This window comes from Megalops cyprinoides, chromosome 9 (genome assembly GCF_013368585.1).
Source record: "Megalops cyprinoides isolate fMegCyp1 chromosome 9, fMegCyp1.pri, whole genome shotgun sequence".
Classification (NCBI taxonomy): Eukaryota; Metazoa; Chordata; class Actinopteri; order Elopiformes; family Megalopidae; genus Megalops; species Megalops cyprinoides.
The window spans coordinates 9,859,792-9,881,176 of NC_050591.1; the positions used below are offsets into that span (position 1 = coordinate 9,859,792).

General features: G+C 46.2%; 1 protein-coding gene across 1 annotated transcript in view; it reads right to left on the reverse strand.

The window, feature by feature from the left end:
• Positions 1-21,385, reverse strand: part of igsf11 (immunoglobulin superfamily member 11) — a 92,305-nt gene that overhangs the window by 9,179 nt on the left and 61,741 nt on the right. Inside the window, exons 2-3 of the mRNA XM_036537113.1 lie at positions 8,520-8,683; positions 969-1,176 (exon numbers count right to left, since the gene is read on the reverse strand). Of these exons, the coding sequence (XP_036393006.1) occupies positions 969-1,176; positions 8,520-8,683 (372 nt within the window). The remainder of the gene's footprint in view (positions 1-968; positions 1,177-8,519; positions 8,684-21,385) is intronic.

A 21,385-nucleotide genomic window follows, 5' to 3' on the forward strand; every position in this document is an offset into this window, starting at 1 on the left:
AAGTTATTTTAAATCTGTATAGGGTACCAGACTATGATACATAAGAGTCAAGCTAACTCAAATCACACTACAATATAGTAACTAAACAAATCAACAAAGCTGCATTATGCTATATCTCAGCTATGCATGGATTCTAGGCATAGTAGTCAAATTTCAGCAACTGAGGTGAAGTTTGAACAGGTGTGTTTACTTATTTGTTTGGAGGATAATCCAGGGCAATTTATGTAACTGACATTTTACATATTATCCATTCATGAGGCTGGATATTTTTGAAGCAATCTTACTAAAGCATCAGCATCTTGCTAAAGGGCACAACAGCAGCATCCCATTTGGGAGCATGCAACCTTTATGGTACAAGCCAAACTCTTTTAACCACTTGCAGTCCATATTATAGGGGTAAAATCTGACCTAATGAAAAATACAGGAAGACTGCCAGTCACAATATAAAGCCAATGACAGTGCTAGTGGGAGTGCTTTAGGGTGCAGTTAATGAGACAATTGCCATCTGTTGTTAATTAAGCCAGAAACACCTCTTCACACAAATTAGTAATGGCAGCTTGATGCCTTATGAACCCAACAATGGGAGAGGCTGCAATACACTGTCAATCATTGACTTGCTTTAACCAATCAGCCAATTGCTCTCCTTTGAAAAACTGTAAGGAATGGTTCAAGAGGCGAGACACCAGTGAGACAAGAAGACTTCAGCCATTTCTGGGTTTCGTGAAGCCACGCACTCCACAATGCTCTGTACGACGCATGGCACTTAGCAGCATATCGCATAACACTTCACATAACATGGCACTTAAGCACACAGCGCTTAGGTCTTCCTTTCCACTGAACAGTAAGTCTGGGCCAAAGGAGAACAGATGGATGGATGCAGATGGATATTTTACAACAGCAGGTCACCTATCTTTGGCACACAACCCAAACCCTGTAGGGCTCGACAACACAGGGGTCCCAATGAGTACCTAGCACGGTGAGCCCGATGACGCCGATGTTGCGCCCCCCTCTGTCCGGGAGGTTGTTGACCAGGCACTGGTACGTCCCTGTGTCAGAGAGCTGCGTGTTGTTGATGAAGACAGAGGCACTTGTGCTGGGCATGGTGGCGACAAAGCCCACCCGCCCGTTCAGATGGTTAGCCAAACTGAACACCTGGCCGCCCTGGTAGATGATCACCTGGTGACAAAAAATGAAAACAGAGGGATTCAAAGACATAAGTCATTACAACAACCAATGTGCATGTTTGAGTCATATTTTACAATACCGTGATTTGGGTGTATATCATCTGTACACTGTTACTGTGAAGCAATGTCAAATTGATTAAGAGAAAACAGAAAGTTAATTTTTGTGGACAAGAAGAAAGCTACCACAGCTGAACAGTGATTGAAATTAGTCACAATTATAATTTATTGCAAGTGTACAGTTACACAGCAACATTTAGAAACATTAGGTATATGTATGTACATATGTACATCTGTTAGCTTTGACACTAATTCAATCATAAATGCAATATAATATTATATTACACAGAAGGTAAACATGCTATGTTCAACATTACTTGTGGAGAACCCTGTGTATAGTGATGGCACAGGAATCAAGAGTACATTATCATTTATTTTTCTGTACAACAGTTCAGCAGCCACAAGGGGGAGATGTTGTATAAAAACAAACTAGCTACTAGATATAAAAACAAGACAAAGGGACTCAGCCACCATACATGCAGTTGATACTCTATGCAAAGTTCCCTTATGGCAGTTCTGTCATGTTATGATCACACCTCCATAGAATGAGATGAGCAACATTGTGCAAAAATACATTTCTAATGTCATGGAAAATTAGGAACACAGAGAAACCAAGAAAGAAATGCACAAAAAATGCATTTATGCACCTGAACTGAGCACTTAATTTATATCAGTGACAATTTCTTTATTTCATTGCAATATGGGTTATAAAACAACAAAATGTCATCTGTGCAGATTAAAGAGGGTTTTCAGGCACTTGGCGGCAAAGAGAATTCCTTAACTGCAGTATCTTCCTTTGATGGCTAGCAAACATATACATTGCCACATTAACAGAAAAAAGACATTGCTTTCGAAGTTCGAACATACAGGGTTCTATTGATCTTGGGGTTAAAGAAATGTGCACCATCAAACTGTCTCGAAAAGAGAGAAGGCCACATTTGAAACCACCTGAGGCTTTGAATGCTTCCAGAGCCTACCATATTTACACTTTAGAAAACAAATGCCTAACCTAGCTACCTGGCAAACACCAGTAATAAATAAAAACACTAGAGGGAATCAGATGGACTACTCATCCCTGTTTAAAAGAGACCCCATTCAGCAGCGATTTTCAAAGACTCTCACCGACAGCGAAAGCTTTTTTGCGGAGCTGGCCCGGATGGATATTCCCCATTCACAGTGGCGTTTAACTGTATGCAAATTGCAATTTCACAATTTCCTGCGTGTGGAATGCTTTGTCCCCTTTGTATTTGCATGAACGGGCAGCCCGTCATCTGTGATGCGATCCAAACACGGCCGTTTTCGCATGTCGGCCCGTCAACCACCCCCTCCCCCCCAACCCTGTCCGGTTCCGTTCCATCCCACGAGCCCGACTGCTCTCGCCAGCTCTCCGGAATCACCAGCCGAGCGGAATGGTGAAATCCTGTCCGTGAGGAGAAGAATAATATGACCCAAGTTCCGTCACATCCGCCATGACTTCTCAGAGATATAATGGGTTTCGGGGAGAGAATTTCTTTCCTCTCAGAGTGCTGCGCTGATTTCCCATAGGGACGTCCGTGGCGGGGGGGGGGGGGGGGGGGGGGGGGGGCAATGCCGGGATTAGGCGACCTTTGACTGTAATCTCCATGTTCTGATGGAGCGATACACTTCGCTACACACACGTGTGTGCTGGATCGCCTTGTCTGAGGCCCTTCAGCAGCTTGCACCGTATGGGGCGGGGGCGGGGGCAGGGATGGGGGTGGGAGGAGAAGAGGTCAACCTTCACATACAGATGGTGGTTATCGCTAAGAACTGCAGCCGACCCGGTGATGCACTCAGCTGCCACATCTTCTCATTGGATCGTCTGAAACTTTTGGGAGGAGCCTTTTCAGTCGACACCTGCCAGACATGGTGCATGCCCCTGTCTACAGCACACCTGGGGTTTCAGACAACATGTTTCATTAAAGGGAAAATAAAACACTGACAGACTGAGCCCCAGCCATACACCATACACACACCCTGGGTCTGTTTCTTCTACCTCTGTGTGTGTGTGTGTGTGTGTGTGTGTGTGTGTGTGTGTGTGTGTGTATGTGTCTGAAAACTGAATATTAAAGGTAATAGGATACAGCCAAGCCACAGCGTGGAATGGTGACCAGAATGCTCACGGATCCAATCTCACAAAGGATGCTGTAGCTGTTTCCTTGTGCAAATACATCCCAAAGCTGGTCATTTGTGAAAGAAGTCACCTTTTTAAGTCACTGTGAGTAAAAGTATCCACTTGGAAAAAGAGAGGGCCTGCAACTGAAATGCACCAAAGGGTTGGTCGACAAGAATGTAAAACCCAGGGAAAGTTCCTGGTTGGTCATGCATTGTAATGTCCCCTTATTTGGCGCTTGCTTAACAAACTGAATACTTTTCTTGAGGCTCATGGTGGATTGCGTCAACAGAGAAATTTTTTTCCTCTCTGGAAAGCTTCAACATTTCAGCGTTCAAGTAGACACACACTGTTAATGCTACATTGCTAATGCTAATTGGCGACGCAGATAAGGTATATACAGATTTTATATATTATTTACAGAGCAGTCCGTAAAATAAAGGAAAAACAAGTGCATTTAATATAAATGCATGCTTTCTAAAGTGAGTGCAAATGTAAGCGCAGGAGTTGATTGTGGTAATTGCATAATTTTGTATGGGTACATAAATTACTCCCACTGTGCAAAAAAACCACCATTTGAATTATAGTGTCTGGTTATGTGGATTGACACGGGGACTAATTACTGCTCGGCACATGAAGGAATAATGATGGCCCCTCTCGTAAACGCGTGCGCTCCTAACTCCTAATTAAAAGCTAGGAAGATGCCCAGGTGGGAGTGATAAAGAAAAACAAAGCCTATATGGAGCCGTTTGACAAAGCCCCTTTATCAGAAACGTTTAGGAAAAACATTTAACAAAGCTTGTCCACGTGATAAATCAGTGCAGACTTCCGAAGTAGTGCTCCCGAACATCGGCTCCTTTTTAACTCTGTCCTAATTTGTATCACACATGCTTTGGTGATCTTTATTTTCACCTGGTTGAAGGATGCCCCCAACTTGAATTATGATTTGCGTCGCATGGTGTCATTGGAACTCCTTTTTCTTTTGGGGGGGGACGACACATGTTGTAATTTGAAACGATAGCCTGAGCCTGCGCAGGGACGCTCTTCAGTCCAAAGGGCCCTGTGAACCTGCAGTGGAACACAGCCACGGTTCACTTCCTGTCATTTTTTAATATGCCCAGCGATGGCTGCCTGCATCCTCCTCGGCAAGAGATATGGGATTAAACTCCAATCTCTGCTCCCCATGGCGCTGGTCGTGGTCCAACTAGGATTTACCTTACATCTTGCTACACTCATCGCCGCGAGCAACTGCCAAGACGACATACTGTTCGAGGCAGGCCTGCTGTAACGTTGCCCCCCCCCCCCCCAACTGCTGTCTTTTTGTTTATTCTCCCTGAGAGACACGGGCAAAAAAAAATGCAGACTACGTCAAAAAATTCAATCAAACACAGGATTAATGGCACAAATAGCCTCCTATAATTACATCCGTCTCGTGAAATGAAATAAACTGAAATAAGAGCAGCAGTGTACACAAACCCCGGTAAGGCATTTCTGGCTCCAACAGCTTGCTTTAAATAGACTGGATTTAGGTTCTTTTTTTCTAATACTTCTTACCCTTTAACAGTTTTGTATTTGGCGATTCACTTCATAATTAGGCGCACTGGTGTACGGCTATGCCAAACTCTTTATTTGCGTGTAATGCAATTTGCACAGGAATTGTGCCTGTCACGTCCCATTCACGGAAATAATTGTTTTAATGAATGATTCATCCTCATTTCTGTGAGGTTTAATTAAGTGCTTATGCTTTATTTGTCATTAGACCTCTGTGATTTAATTATGATACACAGAAAGATCAACTGTGATAACTGCAGATAAAAAGGTATATGCGGCTGGTAGAAATCTCTGTTGTTGTCTGGCAAGCTTTAGGTTAGTGAGGAACTAACAGGGTTACAAAGCGCTATGTTTTTAGAATGGGGTTTTGGAGATCAAAAAACGATATATATAACATAACGAAAATAAAATGATGAAAAAAAGTAATACGGTTCAGGAAAAATTAAACAAATATTACATTTACAAGATTATGAATAATCTTTCAGGACTCTTAAAACAACAAATTAATTTCCACCACATTCTACTATTACACTATTTAGTTTTATTTTCTTTTTTACTACAAAAAGTCACAAATAGTTTGTATCTGGAGCAAACGGACAAATGGCGGGAATATTTACATCGTTGTGTTACATCTGTATTAACCAGCTTGAATCCACCACTGTTTCACTCTAAACTTCTACTCCCAGAGTGCCGTTAAGGCCGCAGACTAATTCAAGACCAAATCTGTGAGGGTCAGTGTCAGTCTGCAGAGGGAGAGGGGGAAAAAAAAATAAAAACATAAACCGTAAAGCCTAATATTCGGAAATGATTCACGGCTAGCTCTAAAGTCCTCCTGAAAGTGCTCTGATGGCTTTTTAATGCTTTAAATCTGGAATACGCGCCACACAAATAGGGTGAACCGCCCCGGTGCGTGTCTGGCAGTTCCCCTCCCCACTGGAACGACATTTCGAGCAGCATTTACGTGCTGATAAAGAGACGATGCACTGCAGCCTCGGAAAAGCAGTGACACAGAGAAAGGGCTGGAAAATGAAGTGAAGACCATAGCCTCCTACACTGCAAAATACATTAGACTGGAACTGTCCGTCACTCTGCACTCACAGTGCTTGTGCACAATAATTTATGTAATAACCAGACTGCTTCGAATTTTTTTTGCACTATATCTGGGCAAGATCTGAAGGACAGCCTGACCCAACTGCCGGGTACACAGCTCATGTTCACATTAATGCAAATGCTCTCATTAATACAGTTACCTTACATTACCTTCAAGTATTAACATAGAATGTATGGTCTTTTTTACATATGACTTTGCTCAAAACCCATGAGCAAATATATAGAATTATGACACTTTAGACATATGGTCTTGCAGAAATGCAAAAGCAGTATGAATTTTGATTTTGGACTGTGCATAGGAAAGTTTTTTTTTTTCCAATGCATTCTTTTTGCACAAGTTTGACCTTGTTTCTTTCTTAATGCCTTCTGCTCTAGCCGTGGCGAGGCACATTTGTTACTGTTCCTGTTGGGTCGTATCACTGGTCTGCACTCCACACAGGCCGCACTGCCCGTTGAATGTAGTGGAATAATCTCACCCTGTCCGAGTCTCATCCAAGCACAAAGTTCCTCAACCCCCCAGCCTCGGCCATATCAAAAGCGCGCTCAAAGAGGAGCTCTCTGTGTTCCAAATTTTCTGCCCACTGTGTGTGCATGTGTGTGTGTGTGTGTGTGTGCGTGTGTGTGCACAAGCATGGGTATGCGTGTATGTGCATGTGTGTGAAGGCCTGCATATAAGACTGCACGCATGTGTGTGGGAGTGTATGCCTGCTGTGTGTGTGTGTGTGTGTGTGTGTGTGTGTTAGAGAGCACATGGCGTGTAGAGGCATATGTGTATGAGAGCGTGCATGTATGAGCATGTGAGTGTGTGTATAAGCATACGTGTCTGTGTGTGTGTGCGTGCATGTATAAGCGTGTGTGTGTGTGTGTATGTGTGTGTGTGTGTGTGTGTGTGTGTGTGTGTGTGTGTGTGCGCATGTGTGAGCGGCACTGCGCATGACCGCCCGCGCGTGTGAGAGGCAGCTGTCTGCAGGCTCGTCGCGGGCAGAGGTTAATTAGTGCAGAAGATCGGCACATTGCACGGATCAGGTCTGACAGTGAGGGAGGCAGGTGAGGGGGCCACAGCCCGCAGCTGCAAGGCCAAATCAAGGCGGCCCACATTTAAAGCAGCCCACGTGTAACGACGGTAGCCCACGCACAGGTACGCCGCACTCCCTGTGAGGGACACAGCTGTGGATCATCAGTGACGTAATGGGCGTCGCAGTGGGGGAGGTGGGCCTCCCCAGCACTTAAACACTTAAATGTTCTGAATGCTTTGAACGTTTGAAGCTGGTGAGAGGCAGTATATGTCAGACTGTGTGTGTGGTGCAGGTTTGACAACAGGAAGAGCCAGTGAGGGATGTGTGGGTGTTAGGACAGCCTGTGTGAGGTCTTATGTACACATCTGTTAAGACAGTGGGTGAAATATTGGTCTGGCTTTTAAGTGCCGTGTATAACCCTTTCACACGTGCGGTCACACCGGTGTGATTAGCCATTTAGCGCGTATGCTAAAACCGGTGCGATTAGAACACTAGATTGGAAAAATTCTAGCTAATTTTAGCTTTGAGGAAACAGCAATTTAATGTTAAAAAATAAAACAAATGCGAACTGAAAACTATGAGAAGCTTAATAACGCTAATGAAAACAACACAAACCCTGTAACGTAACGCACGCTACATAGCATAAAAAACAAGGTACGTATGAAAGGGATAAAGTAGACATTCAGATCCGCAGAGTTAAGAGGTGCTAGTCTCTGTGTTTTGTGACATGTGTGAGGTGTCACATGGTGATTTGTGAAAGAGAGAGAGATGCTAGTGCAGGTGAGAGATGTGGGAGATATGATATGCAGATCTGTAAAGATTCAGCGTTAGAGGCGGTAGTCTTGTGTTGGGCAACGTGTGTGAGGTGTTACGTGCTGATTTGGTAAAGACAGGGAGGAAGATGCCTGTCCAGGTGAAAGATGTGTGGAATATGATACACAGACTACATTATATTACATTAGTCATTTAGCACAGCGTTTCCCAAACCTCTCCTGGAGGACCCCTTGTCCTGCATGTTTTAGATCTCTCCCTGCTCCAACACAGTTCATTATGAACTCCTGAAGCTGCTTAATAACAACCTGATCATTTAAATCAGCTGTGCTGGAGCAGGGAGAGATCTAAAACATGCAGGACAAGGGGCCCTCCAGGAAAGGTTTGGGAAACACTGATTTAGCACATGCTCTTATACAGAGTGCCTTCCATAGGGTACAGTTTTTTACATGTCATCCATTTCTACAGCTGGATATTTACTGAAGCAATTCTGGGTTAAGTACCTTGAGCAAGGGCAACAACAGCAGTGCCCCAGTGGTGAATCGAACCAGCAACCTATCAGTCACAATCTCTGCTCCTTACCACTATGCTACACTGCTGCATCTGTTGAGACTGTTGAGAATGTTACAGGTGCTAGACTGGGTGTCTGGAAGTGTGTGTGAGGAGTGACACATGCAGGTATTCTGAAAGGCACACTACCTGCTCGGGCTGGTTGGCGTTGGACAGGGGGGTGACCATCCAGATGATGTTGAGGTTGTTGAGGGCGGCGCTGGTGGTGAAGGTGCAGGGCAAGATGGCCGTCTGTCCCCGGGCCACCTGGACACTGCTCTGACTCACTGTCACCTCCAGGGACCTCACGCAGCCTGCAGAGGGGACACAGACATGGAATTGATCAACTGTCAACCCAAAAACATAGTTATGATGTGACATATTCAAAAAAACATATCTGTATTGCCATCAATACATTCATCATCAGCGTCATTAGCATTATTATTATTATTATTATTAGTAGTAGTAGTAGTAGTAGTAGTAGTATTAGAATTAGTATTTGTGTTATTATTATTCTGTATTCTCCAATGACATTTGGGAAACGTAGTTCTTAATATTTCATCGATCACCCCATGTCTCTTTCCTTTCAAACTTCCAAAACATGACAACAGCAAAGAAGATGGTTCCTTTGATGAATCATTTATGAAACACTGCTGGTTCCTTCTGCGTTGACTGTAGGTTTCATCAATACTCCTGTGATGACAGGCACAGAAGCACGCACACACATGTGTAAACACGCACTGCGGCGTTGCCTGCCACAGAGGGACGGGGGTTCAGAGCACGCCCACAGATGCTCTATAAAGGTCTGACACCAAAGCGCCGAGGCCAAAGATACCCCTTTCGTTCCCCAGGAATGGGGACAATTTGTCTCCACCTGCAAGCATGCGCTCCTCTCCAAATGGGACCAAATGGCACCTCCTCTCCCTGTCTGCTTCCCTCTGCCAGCCAGTCCTGCCACGCATGACAGATTCCTATTTACAGGTTCATCCACCATTTCAGCGGCCACTCAAAGCCGTCCAAGGTTCCCCGGCCGTTTCCCGGATGCGCCCACGCGCCGTGGCTCGCCGCGCCAGCATTTTGGGGAGAGACGGCTCGTTCTCCGCATGCTTTTTTTGACCCCGGATCGCTGCCACATGGGCAGATGTGCCATGCGTCTATGTGGCAGCCAGCTGCGCAGAGGAATTTGAAACGGAGGTCACTGCAATCGCGCCACTTGCAGGGCAACGTGGACCCCGGGCCCACGGGGACACGATCCGAAAAAGTCATCCAGTGTCAAAAAGAGAAACTCAAGGTTTCTCATTGTTTTTTTTTTTTTCATCTCAATGACTCAAGCTAGTCAAGGAGCCAGTTTTGAACAATGCCATCGGCAGCATGATTATGCGATAGCATACTTGAGCTTCCATCTGAGCTGATTTCAACAGCTCAGATACCAGTATGTCTACGTGGAATGCAAGTTGCTAGGCACAGCTGATTCACAAGGCAGCGCAGCTAAACAGCTCTGTAATCAACAGCAGCACCAAAATAATGAAGTAAAAATGAGAGACTTGTTTATGGTCTAAGATGAAATGATGCAGTGATTTTGTACCAGCTTTGGTGGGGGGATGCATTGAGTATTGAAGTTATTTGTACTATTAAGGAGCTTGTGTTACTCTAATTTGCTGCCATCAGGGCTGGAACCTCTAAAAGCAAAAGCATCTATGGCCTTGATGGTGTGCAGATGAATTGAATTCTGACCAAAAAACAATGCAATTCAGCGAAGGATTTACAACACAGATATAAAAAAAAAATGATATTGCAGCTGTTCAGTTGGAGAACTGAAAATACAACTGGGCGAATACAACATATGGTGAAAAATGTATCAGCTAAATACACCAAATTGGGAGCAATTATAACCCAGAATGACCAAACCAGTATCCTGTTGTGCTGCCATGAAGGAGTGAAAAAAATGGAACAGAACAGAGACAAAGACACATTGACAAAATAAGCATCCTATTTCAGTGCTTGCTAAATGTATTACAGGTCAAATTGGGTTAGCCCTCCCAGCAAAACATGCCCATGCTCAAGGTCCAACCCAAGTAATCTTATCTGAGCTCGGTAAGCAGCACAATGCCTGTAATTAAATGGTATAAACTGTCCATGTTTCGAGTCCTTGGCTGCAGTGGCGCGTGGTGATAACATTTACAAACTGCATAGGTAGGAGTACGCCGGTAACCAGCTGCCACTGTATCGTTGACAGATTGCCTGGTGCTCCCTCCCCACCAACCCTAAATCCACTTCCTACGCGTTCCTTCTCTCCGCAGAGCCTTGGGCCTACGGCAACATCTCCGGGAGGAAAGAGGAAGGAGCGAGGAGAAGAAAAAACATAGGAAAGACTCTCAGACAAAGAACATTAGATAAAGGACATGCCGCCTTGGCGGACCTTCGCCAAGAAACAACACTGGCATTTGTGTCACAGTTTGTTTCATTCCTCTGGAAACTAAGTTGGCGTGTTATCTCTGCACGCCTGCAGTTGAGTGGTTTATTAAACATGTTTCCATGTTACCATGCTACACGTTTCCATGTTAGAGTTTGGTACATGTCGCAAAGACCGGCACACCATCTAAATAACTGAAAATGCAATGTGATCTGGGCTCAGAAATACACTGCATGTGACAGTGAAGCACACACTGTTGTTTGAAATGAAACAGAGGAAACTGCTCCCACATGGTGCTAAGTAACTAGCAGCAGGTGACAGAGTGTGAATTAATGTGAAACAGAAATTGTTACGAATAAGTAAAGCGTCAGTTTTCATTAGCATTCAGGAAAATATGCTGCTTGGACAACTTACAACAGAAAATGGCAGCGTTCAGTAATATTCAGTCATATGAAATGAACAGCACTGAGCATTTCATTTGACATCATACATTATTTAAACCTCCTATAGGCTGCACTAATATCAATCCATATCATTCACATGTTATGCACAGACTGATGGTCTGGTTTTCGTTTCAAGTTAATGTCTTTTTCTTACTTTGAATTCCTTTATGATAATATAGCTGTTGGAAAATGCACGCGCACACACGCACGCACACACACACACACTATTTTTGTATTTGTGGTAAAAAAAAAACATCCTTTTCTAATGACAAAGTATGATTGTCTGGATGTCTTACAAATAGCGGATGGCTCTTATGCGTGATGACATCTCGAAGGAGCCCATAAGACAATCAATACAACACACCCACACTGTCATCCATCATCATATAAAAAAAAATGCATCTAATAAAAAAATGCATCTTTCTGTGTGTCACCAGATATGCAATGCATTTCCTGACTGATTGTCTGATAAGCTCCCTCAAAGTAATGCCACCACCTTCCTGTTACAACAAGATGGTAATAAGGCACGGGTCCACCAAAACAGTGGCAGCATTTGCACAATGGCACAGTGCCTGTTCATTGTTGTTGATTATGTTCAAAAATGCATGAACATATTTCTAGTGGGTGCATACTGAATGAATGTGATCGTTAAAAATAGATAAAACACAACACTACAACGCTCACAATGTCATTCAAGAAACAAAAGAACACTGCTTGCATAAATTAATGCTCAATGAATACAAAATCCAGCTTTTTTGTTTGTTTGGACAAACAACTCTACACTGCATGCTGCCCCCTCCTCAGACACATTCTCTGACCACTGTACAGCACCTATGGGAAGGTCCTAATCTTATCTTCCTCCTATTTCTCAAGGCTTCCCGAACTGTATGAGCTAGCCAATAATGATGGGAGACAGTGAATGAGATGTGTCCCTCAAAACGACAAACAGGACATTGTCTCTCACGGACCTGATCAAAAAGAGAACTCAACGGCCAGCCAGTGGTCTCAGTCCTCAGATATTTTCAGGGAATAGACATGGTGACTTAGCAGAATACGTGTGACATTCAGATAGTCCCTTTAGTACAACCACACAGGTTTGCTTAAGTCCACAAGGGCAAGAATGATTATATAGTACACAAGGGCAAGTGCACCCCCTGAAGGTGTCTATGTCTATTGTTTACTACTGTAAGTCAGGTAAGAATCGTTTGCTTGTGATTGCTATTTGGACATTTGCTAATAGAATCTTAAATAACAGCAGGGCTCTGATCCCCTAAAGGCTTGAATGCTCTGCTTTTTATCTGAAGACGCAGTCTGAAAGGAGTTGAGTCTGAGCTGAGGACAAGATGTCATGTTACAGAGTAGTCCTGGGACACGCTAACACATCTCACACCCTTGCGCGCTGAACCTCACAGCTTTGATCGCCAGATCTTCACAGTGATTTAGTTATCAGGCAGTTTTTCATCAGATGTCCAAAATAAAATCAGAGTCTGACACACCGTAAACAAAACAGCGCAAAAAAGCCAGCCATTCTCTCAGGAAAAAAGAGGACCTCAAGGCAAAAAGAGGAGCCACAAAAGCTTATCTTCACAAACTCCCACAATTCTGCATTTGAGTTTTGCCCAGAACAGATGGAGTAACTTGTCCAAAACACTGGATTAGGGGACCAGAGTCTTGGAGCCTAAGCCATCATGACTTGAAAAGTACTTTGACCCAATCTTACTGTAAGTATGAGGGAACACGCACGATACACAATTTTGGAGAACTGACCCATTGCCTTCATCTCACTCGACCTATCCTCTGAACTGAAATTTATTTAACATGTGGCTAATGCCCCAATCTGTGAAGTCATTTGCCCCTTTTGGCTCGTCTTCACCTAGTTTCCATTCCAGCTCAACATACTGCACTGCAGCAGCTTTGCCCCAGTGCACACATCCACATATCCAGCTTGCAGTGCATTTCATCATTACATAGGGTCCGAAATTCCTCATCTGATCTTCATTGCTATTATTAGCAGATATTTTGGAGAACTCTCCTTCTGTGATGTGCTTCAATGTCTTTTCATGTCATTGACTGGAGAGCCACTGCTTGCCTGTTGGTTTCATTCCGCCCACCTCCTGTTTAATTAAAGTCATTGCTTTCGTGTGAAGTCATCTAACCTGGTGAAGTGGAGCTGGCAATTGCTGACTTACACCTTTACTACCGAGTGAAGAATATCCAACATTCCGTGTGCTGTCACATATGAAAGCATTTATATATACATACACACACATATATATATATATATATATATATATATATATATATATATATATAGAGAGAGAGAGAGAGAGAGAGAAATTGGATCAGTATCAACTTTGCAATTCGTGATCCAGTTTGGACTCCTGATTTAATTTCCACAAGGTCAAACTTTCAAACACCCTACACAATTTTGCGAGGCTGAAATATTGTCATTAAAACTTTATCATTGTGGAAAACAATTACAGAGACTTCACATATTCCAGTGAGCAACAGCCTCACCAAGTCCATGGTGACTGCTTATTCTGTACATATGAACTTGCAAATCCGTCTACCGCCATGACCCATGCAGTCCATGCAACTTTTCCCACGCTGTAAGTATACAGAAACAGATTCAAAATGCAAATGCAAAATGCTTTATCTCACTGCAGAACGAGTGCCACCGAATCAAGCTCAATGTGGGTCTTTTAGCTGCTTGATTTCACGCTGCACGCCTCTGCTCTCTGGCACTCCACGGCACAGCCGCTGTAAGCCACACTGAACACCCCCTCTGCTCCTCGGGGTGATAAGGTTATTGCTCAACGCGAGGAACGTCCGTGGACATGTTGTTAAGGGAGCCTCTGCCTCGTCTGGAAAGGGAGGCGACCCCAACCCCCCATCAGTTCACAGAAAAAAAAAAAAATTGTTGTCATGAGAAAAATATATGAAGACACAGCTCTTCCGTTCTCATCTGAACACCTGAAACACTACCACCTAAGCAAAATTGTATGTCTTAAACTTTGTTTTCCTTAAAAAATTTCAAATCCACAGTTTCACGTACTTGTATCTCTACCAGCTAGCTTGTACCTTGCCTGGCCAACTACTGAAACGTGGTCACACAGCGCCTCTAATATTCTGACTACTTACATGGCTATTTTCTTGTGTTGTACACTGCCTCATTTGTAAGTCGCTTTGGATAAAAGTGTCTGCCAAATGAGTAAATGTAAATGTAGAAACAGCCAGCTCAAGTTCTGTTACATGTTACCCTCCCTACGTCTCCTTCACGACTGGTATAATGCGAACGACTTCCCCTCCCTTCTTCCGTCTGTCTGTGTTTGTCCGCGCCGCTCGGCACATTACTTTTTAATAGCCAAACAGCCATTTCCCTCTCAGTCCTGTGGCGCCCCCAAGGGCGGCCCGAGAGTACGTGCGCGATCGTGGGGTGTTTTCGGCGGCGGGGCGCTCCCCCCTCAGCCGCCCCGTTCGGAGGAGGCCGCTCGCGCTCCCAGGAGGCGCTAATTGAAAAAGTCACCCCGGGCGGCTTGGAGGGGGGGAGAGGAGGGGGGGAGGGGGGCCCGCTGCGGCACCAACGAAGCATCCTTTTCTTTCTTATCCTCCGGCTAAGCGTCAGGATTTATGTTGTTTATTAATGCATGAGAGGCCGCGCTCCGGAAGGAAAAAAAGGAAAAGAAAGAAAGAGAGAAAGAGCGAAAACAGCTCCCCTCGGTGTCTTTGCCCCCATTATCCTTGTCAGCACGTCTCCGCTACCTGTCCGGAGCATCTGCACCTCAGGGAAGGAACTCTCTCCATTGGCTCATTTGCATTATCGCGTAGCCCGCGTTGCTTGTTCATTTCCTGCTACCGTTCAAATGCCTGGTTGCAGCCGTCATCCTGGGCAATTTAAAGTGCTTTTCTATGCCGCAGAAGGTCTGAAAAAGCACCTTTCTCACGGGTAATGTGCACCAATTGCTACATGACACCGATGTGTCTGGCCATCTGGACAGCCTGCTCCCCCTCCTGCGACTGTTGTCACCAAGGTGCCATCTCACAAGTTGATGACCACTTTGGTCCTGTCCCAGGCCGCAGGAATAAAAGGCTATCTTTTGGGATGACGCTGTGAAAGTGGGGATAAAAAAAAAAATAAAAAATTGAGAGGATGGAGCGTTCTCTTCACTTAAAGCTCCCCCTGAGTCCCTGACGGCATGCGGTCTGTAAGTGTGCAACGTACATAAAGGGCAGCCAGGCATTGTGTCTGACAGATGGATCAATACTGTATTAGCAATAATCTCCTTTGCGTGGATGGCACTTTCCCCCCGATCGGAGCTTGCGGCTAACTCCTCCACGCACCACGGATTAAAATCACAGACCGAGTGAGTGACAGCTGTCTGTGGAATCGAGCAACTCTCTGAACACCGGCGCATTGTTACAGTAGATGGCAAGGGGGGCAGGGCGGTATCTGTGTGGCCTTATTTTCACTGATTAATCATTGCTCTTAATGGCCTTATTCATGCACTCTACTCATGTACTGTCTCCAACAGTACTTCTACACAATACATAAAGGCCCTCCTCAATCAGGTGGGTATTACAGTCAAAATATCCACACCTGTGTCACAATTCCACTGCTTCATCTTGGATACAGCAGTAGGAACTCTGGGAAAATCCTGTTTGAGAGTAGAGGAAATGTTCCATACATTTATTCATGCCTACGCATATTTGGTGCGGCCAGTGACTCTGGAACACGGAACATAGCAACGGGCACTCCTAAAGAAAGCGACACAGACAGACCACATGGCAGCAACCTGACGGCTCTGAACAAATACGGCATTATTCATGGCCAGTTTTTCCCCAATGCCGTGGGGCTTCGCGGTGCGGCCTGCGGAACAGAGGGGGCCTTTGATCTGCGCAAATGGATGAGCGACAACAGCCCCCTCTGAGATTTTCAGTGCGAAACTCAGGTGGTTGCAGTTCGGCAGCTGCTCCCTGACAGACCATAAACAACAAGGATGAAGCCTTTTTTATTCTTTTTTTTTTTTTTTTTTTTTTGTGAACACGGTCCCCCAGATTCACTCTCTCCAACAGCACACAGCCCATCGCTCTGAACCACTTATGCTGAGCGCAAACACCAGTTTACGCCTGGCCTGTCAGCCACAGAACACACGGCAGCGTCTGACAGAAGGACAGGAGCATTGTTTATCTCAGCAACTTCTGTTTAAAAGCATAAAATATATATACACTGTATATGTATATGTATCTGGAATGCACTTTCTTTTCTTGAAATGCAGTTACCTGTAATATGTGCAAATGGAATCTGGGCGGTTTGGTGCAACCCAAATGTTGAACATGGAAAGCAACAGCACTTGTAAAGGACATTTCTGTACGCGCCGCTCCACACATGACTGACAGCGAGCGGAGATGGGGCCGCCAGTGTGCTGAAACGCCACAGAGGCTAAATGGGAAAAACAGTAATTAATATTTTACAGATAAAAAAAGCCGGCCCTCCCCTTCCCCCCTCTCCTCACCCCTTGCTCCCCTCTCTGCGAACCCCCCTCGCTGAGCGGAACAAAAGGGCCTCGCTCGGTTCTGCCGAGCTCTCTCATTGGCTGGGGGGGGATACGGAGGGGTCACCGGATGATGTCAGCCGGCTGCCAGGAACTTTTTTCGCATGACTATCCCCCCCCCCCGCTTAATCTGGCTGCTCTGCTGCAGTACCCGAACCAACATACGAGTCACCCCCTGCCCCCCACCACCCCCAAAACGCCCTCACCCACATCACCCGGGGCAACATCCGCCGTTCCCCTCTCCAGCACGGCGAACAGGGTCTGATCCGCTGGAAAGCGGGCAGCAGCGGCTGCCGGAGCCGTTTGTGACTCCGCGCTTGGCTGCTGCTCAGCCACCCCAGCGCCAATGAATAAATAAAGGCGCTCGATGGCTTTGTCCAAACGGGGCTGGCGGAGCAGCGGGGCCTGTCGCCGCCTGTGTTTTTCTCGCGAATATCATTCGCTGTGATCAGCGGGGCTTTTTAAGCAGGGTGAGCGCGGGGGAGCCGAGCGCTGAAAGCTTTCTGGATACTCTAGGGGGAGATGGCCTTTTTCAGCGCTCCGCCGCGGATCGCAGCGTGGCGTTCCGCGTGTGAGGCGGAGAGGCAAAGTAGGCCAGAGGGCCCCCCACGCAAGGATTAACCCCTGCGCTGGAAGACGGCTAAAGCAGCGGCCAGATGGCTCTGCGGTGGCAGCCTGGCAGCGGCGCGTCTTGGGTCCCCAGCAACGCCGGTCTTGGCGCTCCGGGCCGTTCTTCGCATTGCGGAGCTCCTCCCGCTCCTCACCGGTTGACACAGTTGCGTTTTCAGAGCCGCCAAGTAGCAGAATGGGGTGGGGGGGTGGGGGGGGGGGTTAGAGCGAGCTCTTTCATAACCGGAGAAACTCGAGCGTGAAGCCCGCGCCGGATCCAGTGAAGGGAGAGGAGAAAGCCAAGGGCCCCAACATCAAGTGACAAACGTCTTAAAGCCCTGCTCCGTGCTTTGTGAGTTTAATATTATTTACGTCCAAGCGGCCTGCGGGTTACAGCAGCCCACCGCGAGAGTGTTTCCCAACACGGGTGACCGCCTGTTCGCAAATGGCCCGCTGAGCGTACATGCAACCCGTCAACGTCGGAGTGAAGACGCGCCCCGCCCTCCTCCTCCTCGCCCCGCGTCGGCTGTCCCACTCCCCACATGAATTTATTTTTGGCAGGTGCTCTTTTCAGGGAGATCTTCATAACTACAGTATATCTATTTTCACCCTGGGAGGGTGAGGCACTACTGCCTTTCCTAATACAGCAAACACTCCAGTTCTAATCATTCCACCCTATGAATAACACACTGTATCCATCAAATATAATAAAAAAAATTCATTAAAATATGTAATTCAACACATGTGATTACGCATTTTTGTGAGAGTCTTGTTAACTGTCCCAGGGTACAAAACGCAATGTGCAGCGTGAAAAGATCTTGTAAAAGACTTCCTTCAGCCCATAAGCCGTCATATCAGGCAAGTGTTTCCGGATGGAGAACAAAACGCAGATGGAATTCAATTACAGATTACAGGGAGCGCATTATTATGAGCTGAAGGAGTGAGGCCGTTGCCCCTTTTATTACAGGGATTAGCAGCGCAAACGCTCGATCAGCTCTGGATCTCCTTAACGTGGCAGTCAACTCGCGTTTCCTCTCCGAGGCCCATGCCATTAATTGCTTTCAAAGCATGCGTTTGGCGCGGTAATTTCCGCGTGCATAATGCCGAGACGGAGACTCCCTTGACCACTTAGTCCGTAGCCAGAGCTTGTTTCCCTTGGGTTTCCTTTCACTGTCAGATACTGCCTGCAGGTGAAATTGTTCAGCTACTCTCTAAAGTCTCAGGAGCTGCGAACCTCCTTTTATCTGTGGTCTCACAATTCCATCTTAATAAGACCTCAGTTCCCTGCTATGGCAGTCGAAAAAATACATCTGACTTACTTAATGTTCACAAAGTCTGAAAGTGCTGGAATTGAATTTCTTGACAAAAGCAGGAGGAATCATTCGGGGGGGGGGGTGGTGGGTGCGCTCTCCTCCCGAAACAAAGCAGGCACCTTCTATCCCTTTCATTTCAGAGTGACAAATACTGACTCTCTTAAAGGGAGGGCTAGGAATTCAAGAGAGGAAGCACAGGCGAGACAAAGCACCTTAAAATACCGCCGGGGTGTTATTCAGATACTTAGTGCGATGTCAGTGAGTCAGTGCTGAGAACACAATAGTCGCTAAGCCCATCCAGCTGGTATAACGGGACGCGTCGCCACGGCAATTAAGGCGGGCGACGGAGAGCTGCCACTGAGCGTTTGTTCTACAGCCTCAGACGCTGCAGCTAACGTTTCGAACAGGCTGAGTGCGGGTTGGCTCGGCTCTGCCTGGCTCCTGTGAGCATTCCAACAGTTCTTCGCTGGGAAGGATCTGAGGGACGGAGAGGGGCAGGGTCAGCGAACGGCGAGGTTGACTCCCGCGGGCAGACAAACTGGCCACCTCAACACGCCAAGCAGGAGCCGGCCAGTCGCAACCCGAACGCGCGGTGGGAGGTGGGGGGGGGGGGCAGTCGTCTGCTAGCTGTCACTACTCGTCAATCAAAGTTGAATGACAAGGAAAGGGAATAGGGCAGGAAATGCCAGTGAACTGAGATCTTGATGCCAGCACACATGGTCATAATCTGTATACACAGGTGCAGTCCATACAGTAAGTCAGGAGGTAGGCAAGTCCTCAGGGAACAGGAGGCCTTTTGTTCATACTCCGCTTATGATAACTAATATATTACTGGATTGAAGATGTGATTTGGATTGGACACCAAATAACCTGAAATTCCTAGGCTGCACCGAGGTAGAATTACATAAAAATTCTGATCCACCCGCTAATAAAAAAAATGCATACCACAGAACTAAAACAATTAGTGTGTTCACCTCAAAGAATTTGGTTCTGCCTCAGACCAAGGATGCTAATGGTGCTATGATTACTGATTGCATGAGCTTCATCTAATCTGGCCCCAAAGTCATAACTTTGAATGTTCCTGTGAAATCAGCAGCCTTGGTAAACTAGGGTAACTCACTGTGACACTGATGTCTTCCTGCCGAGGGACCCTGCACCAGACTCCATGTCAGCGTCTTTTGAACAGGAACACCTCGTGAGGGCAGGCACCTGCTATCTGGCTGTCACTGCACTGCATAAAATGAATCCCGCAATTTGCCCCGGTGCATCGGGTGTTGTTTGGAAATTTAGATCAGTGCCATTTGATGAAACAGAATGCATATTTTACAAATCAGGGGAAGGCTTGCTTTTCTCTGACAGCCGATTTCGGTGACCGTGAAAAGTTTTGTTTGTATTTTTTTTTTCTATCTCCTCCGTGTTGGCCAAATGCTGAGCAAGCAGGTGTCAAAGCAAAGTCTGATGAATGCTGCATGATGCCCCAATTTGCATTCTATTTTAGTCGTCAGAAAGTTTTAAGACCCCACCCCTAACCCCCCCAGCCCACTTTCGCACTCAGCAAATATGTAAAAACGCAGAAGATCTATGGATATGCTGAATCTCTGCTTCAAATTTCAGCCATGATTTTGGGGAAGTTCCAGAAAACACCTTCAGAACTTGTTCACGTAATGATCCTCAAAAACAGACATACCATAAAAGCTTAAAATTCAAAGGATATGCAGAGAAAAAAGTATTTAAAATTTAATTTAGTTGCAGTCCCTGACTTGAGATTCTGTGCAGCACCATGCCTGTTCCAAGAGACATCATACAGACTTCTGGGTACTGTGTAGCCATGTGCATCCAGCCATGCTATTAGTGGATTTCATCTTGGAGCTCTTACTGGCTTACGAGTTTATCATACATGGTGACAGTAATGTTAAACATTGATATTTTTGGACCTAAAGTGAGAAACGTTCTATACTGGTACAGAGGAATATCGGCCAGCCGCCCCCGGGCTGTTCTTGCGGTTAACACAAGGCTGCATTGTGAAAGTAGCCAGCTTGTCTGTGGGTGACCTTTCCAGTGAAGATAACAGGCGTGTACAAGGTTGTGTCCCCCCATGCAGCCCGCATCTGCTCAGCAGCCCTTGGCAAAGCCATATGGTCGGCCTTCCCCTCCTCCTCCGCAAAGGGGGAAAAAGAGGGGGAACCTAGAACGTTTCGGTCGCCCGTGCGATGGCCGGCACGTGCGGCGGCCACGGAAGCCGAATCATCGCCGTGATCTGGCTACGCCGCTTCCAAATCTCAAAGCTCATCCCATCAAATGGCAACTGAGGTGTATGGCATTTTGTGCTTTGCATTAAAATAGGGACTATATATTACAAGTAAATCCGTCATGCCCCAGCCCCTCATCCCACAAGAGAAATAAACAGAACAATCTTTTTTTTAAATCACCAGTGTATATTGACTTCTGTCTGCTCCGTTAACTTGATCTGTCAGCCGTTTGAAGTGCAGCGTATCAACGGGCGCTGCGCCCTTTGTGCTCACAGGCTTATGATGAAGGCAGTGTCAGCGCGTGGGAGTCGATGCGCGGATGCAGCCCGAGCCGCGGGTACCTAACGAGGCTCTCCTCAAAAGCGGGCGCATCGATCCGCCCGCGCTGACACGTGAACGGGAATCCAACCGCAGGCCCAGGCCGAGAGTGATAGCCA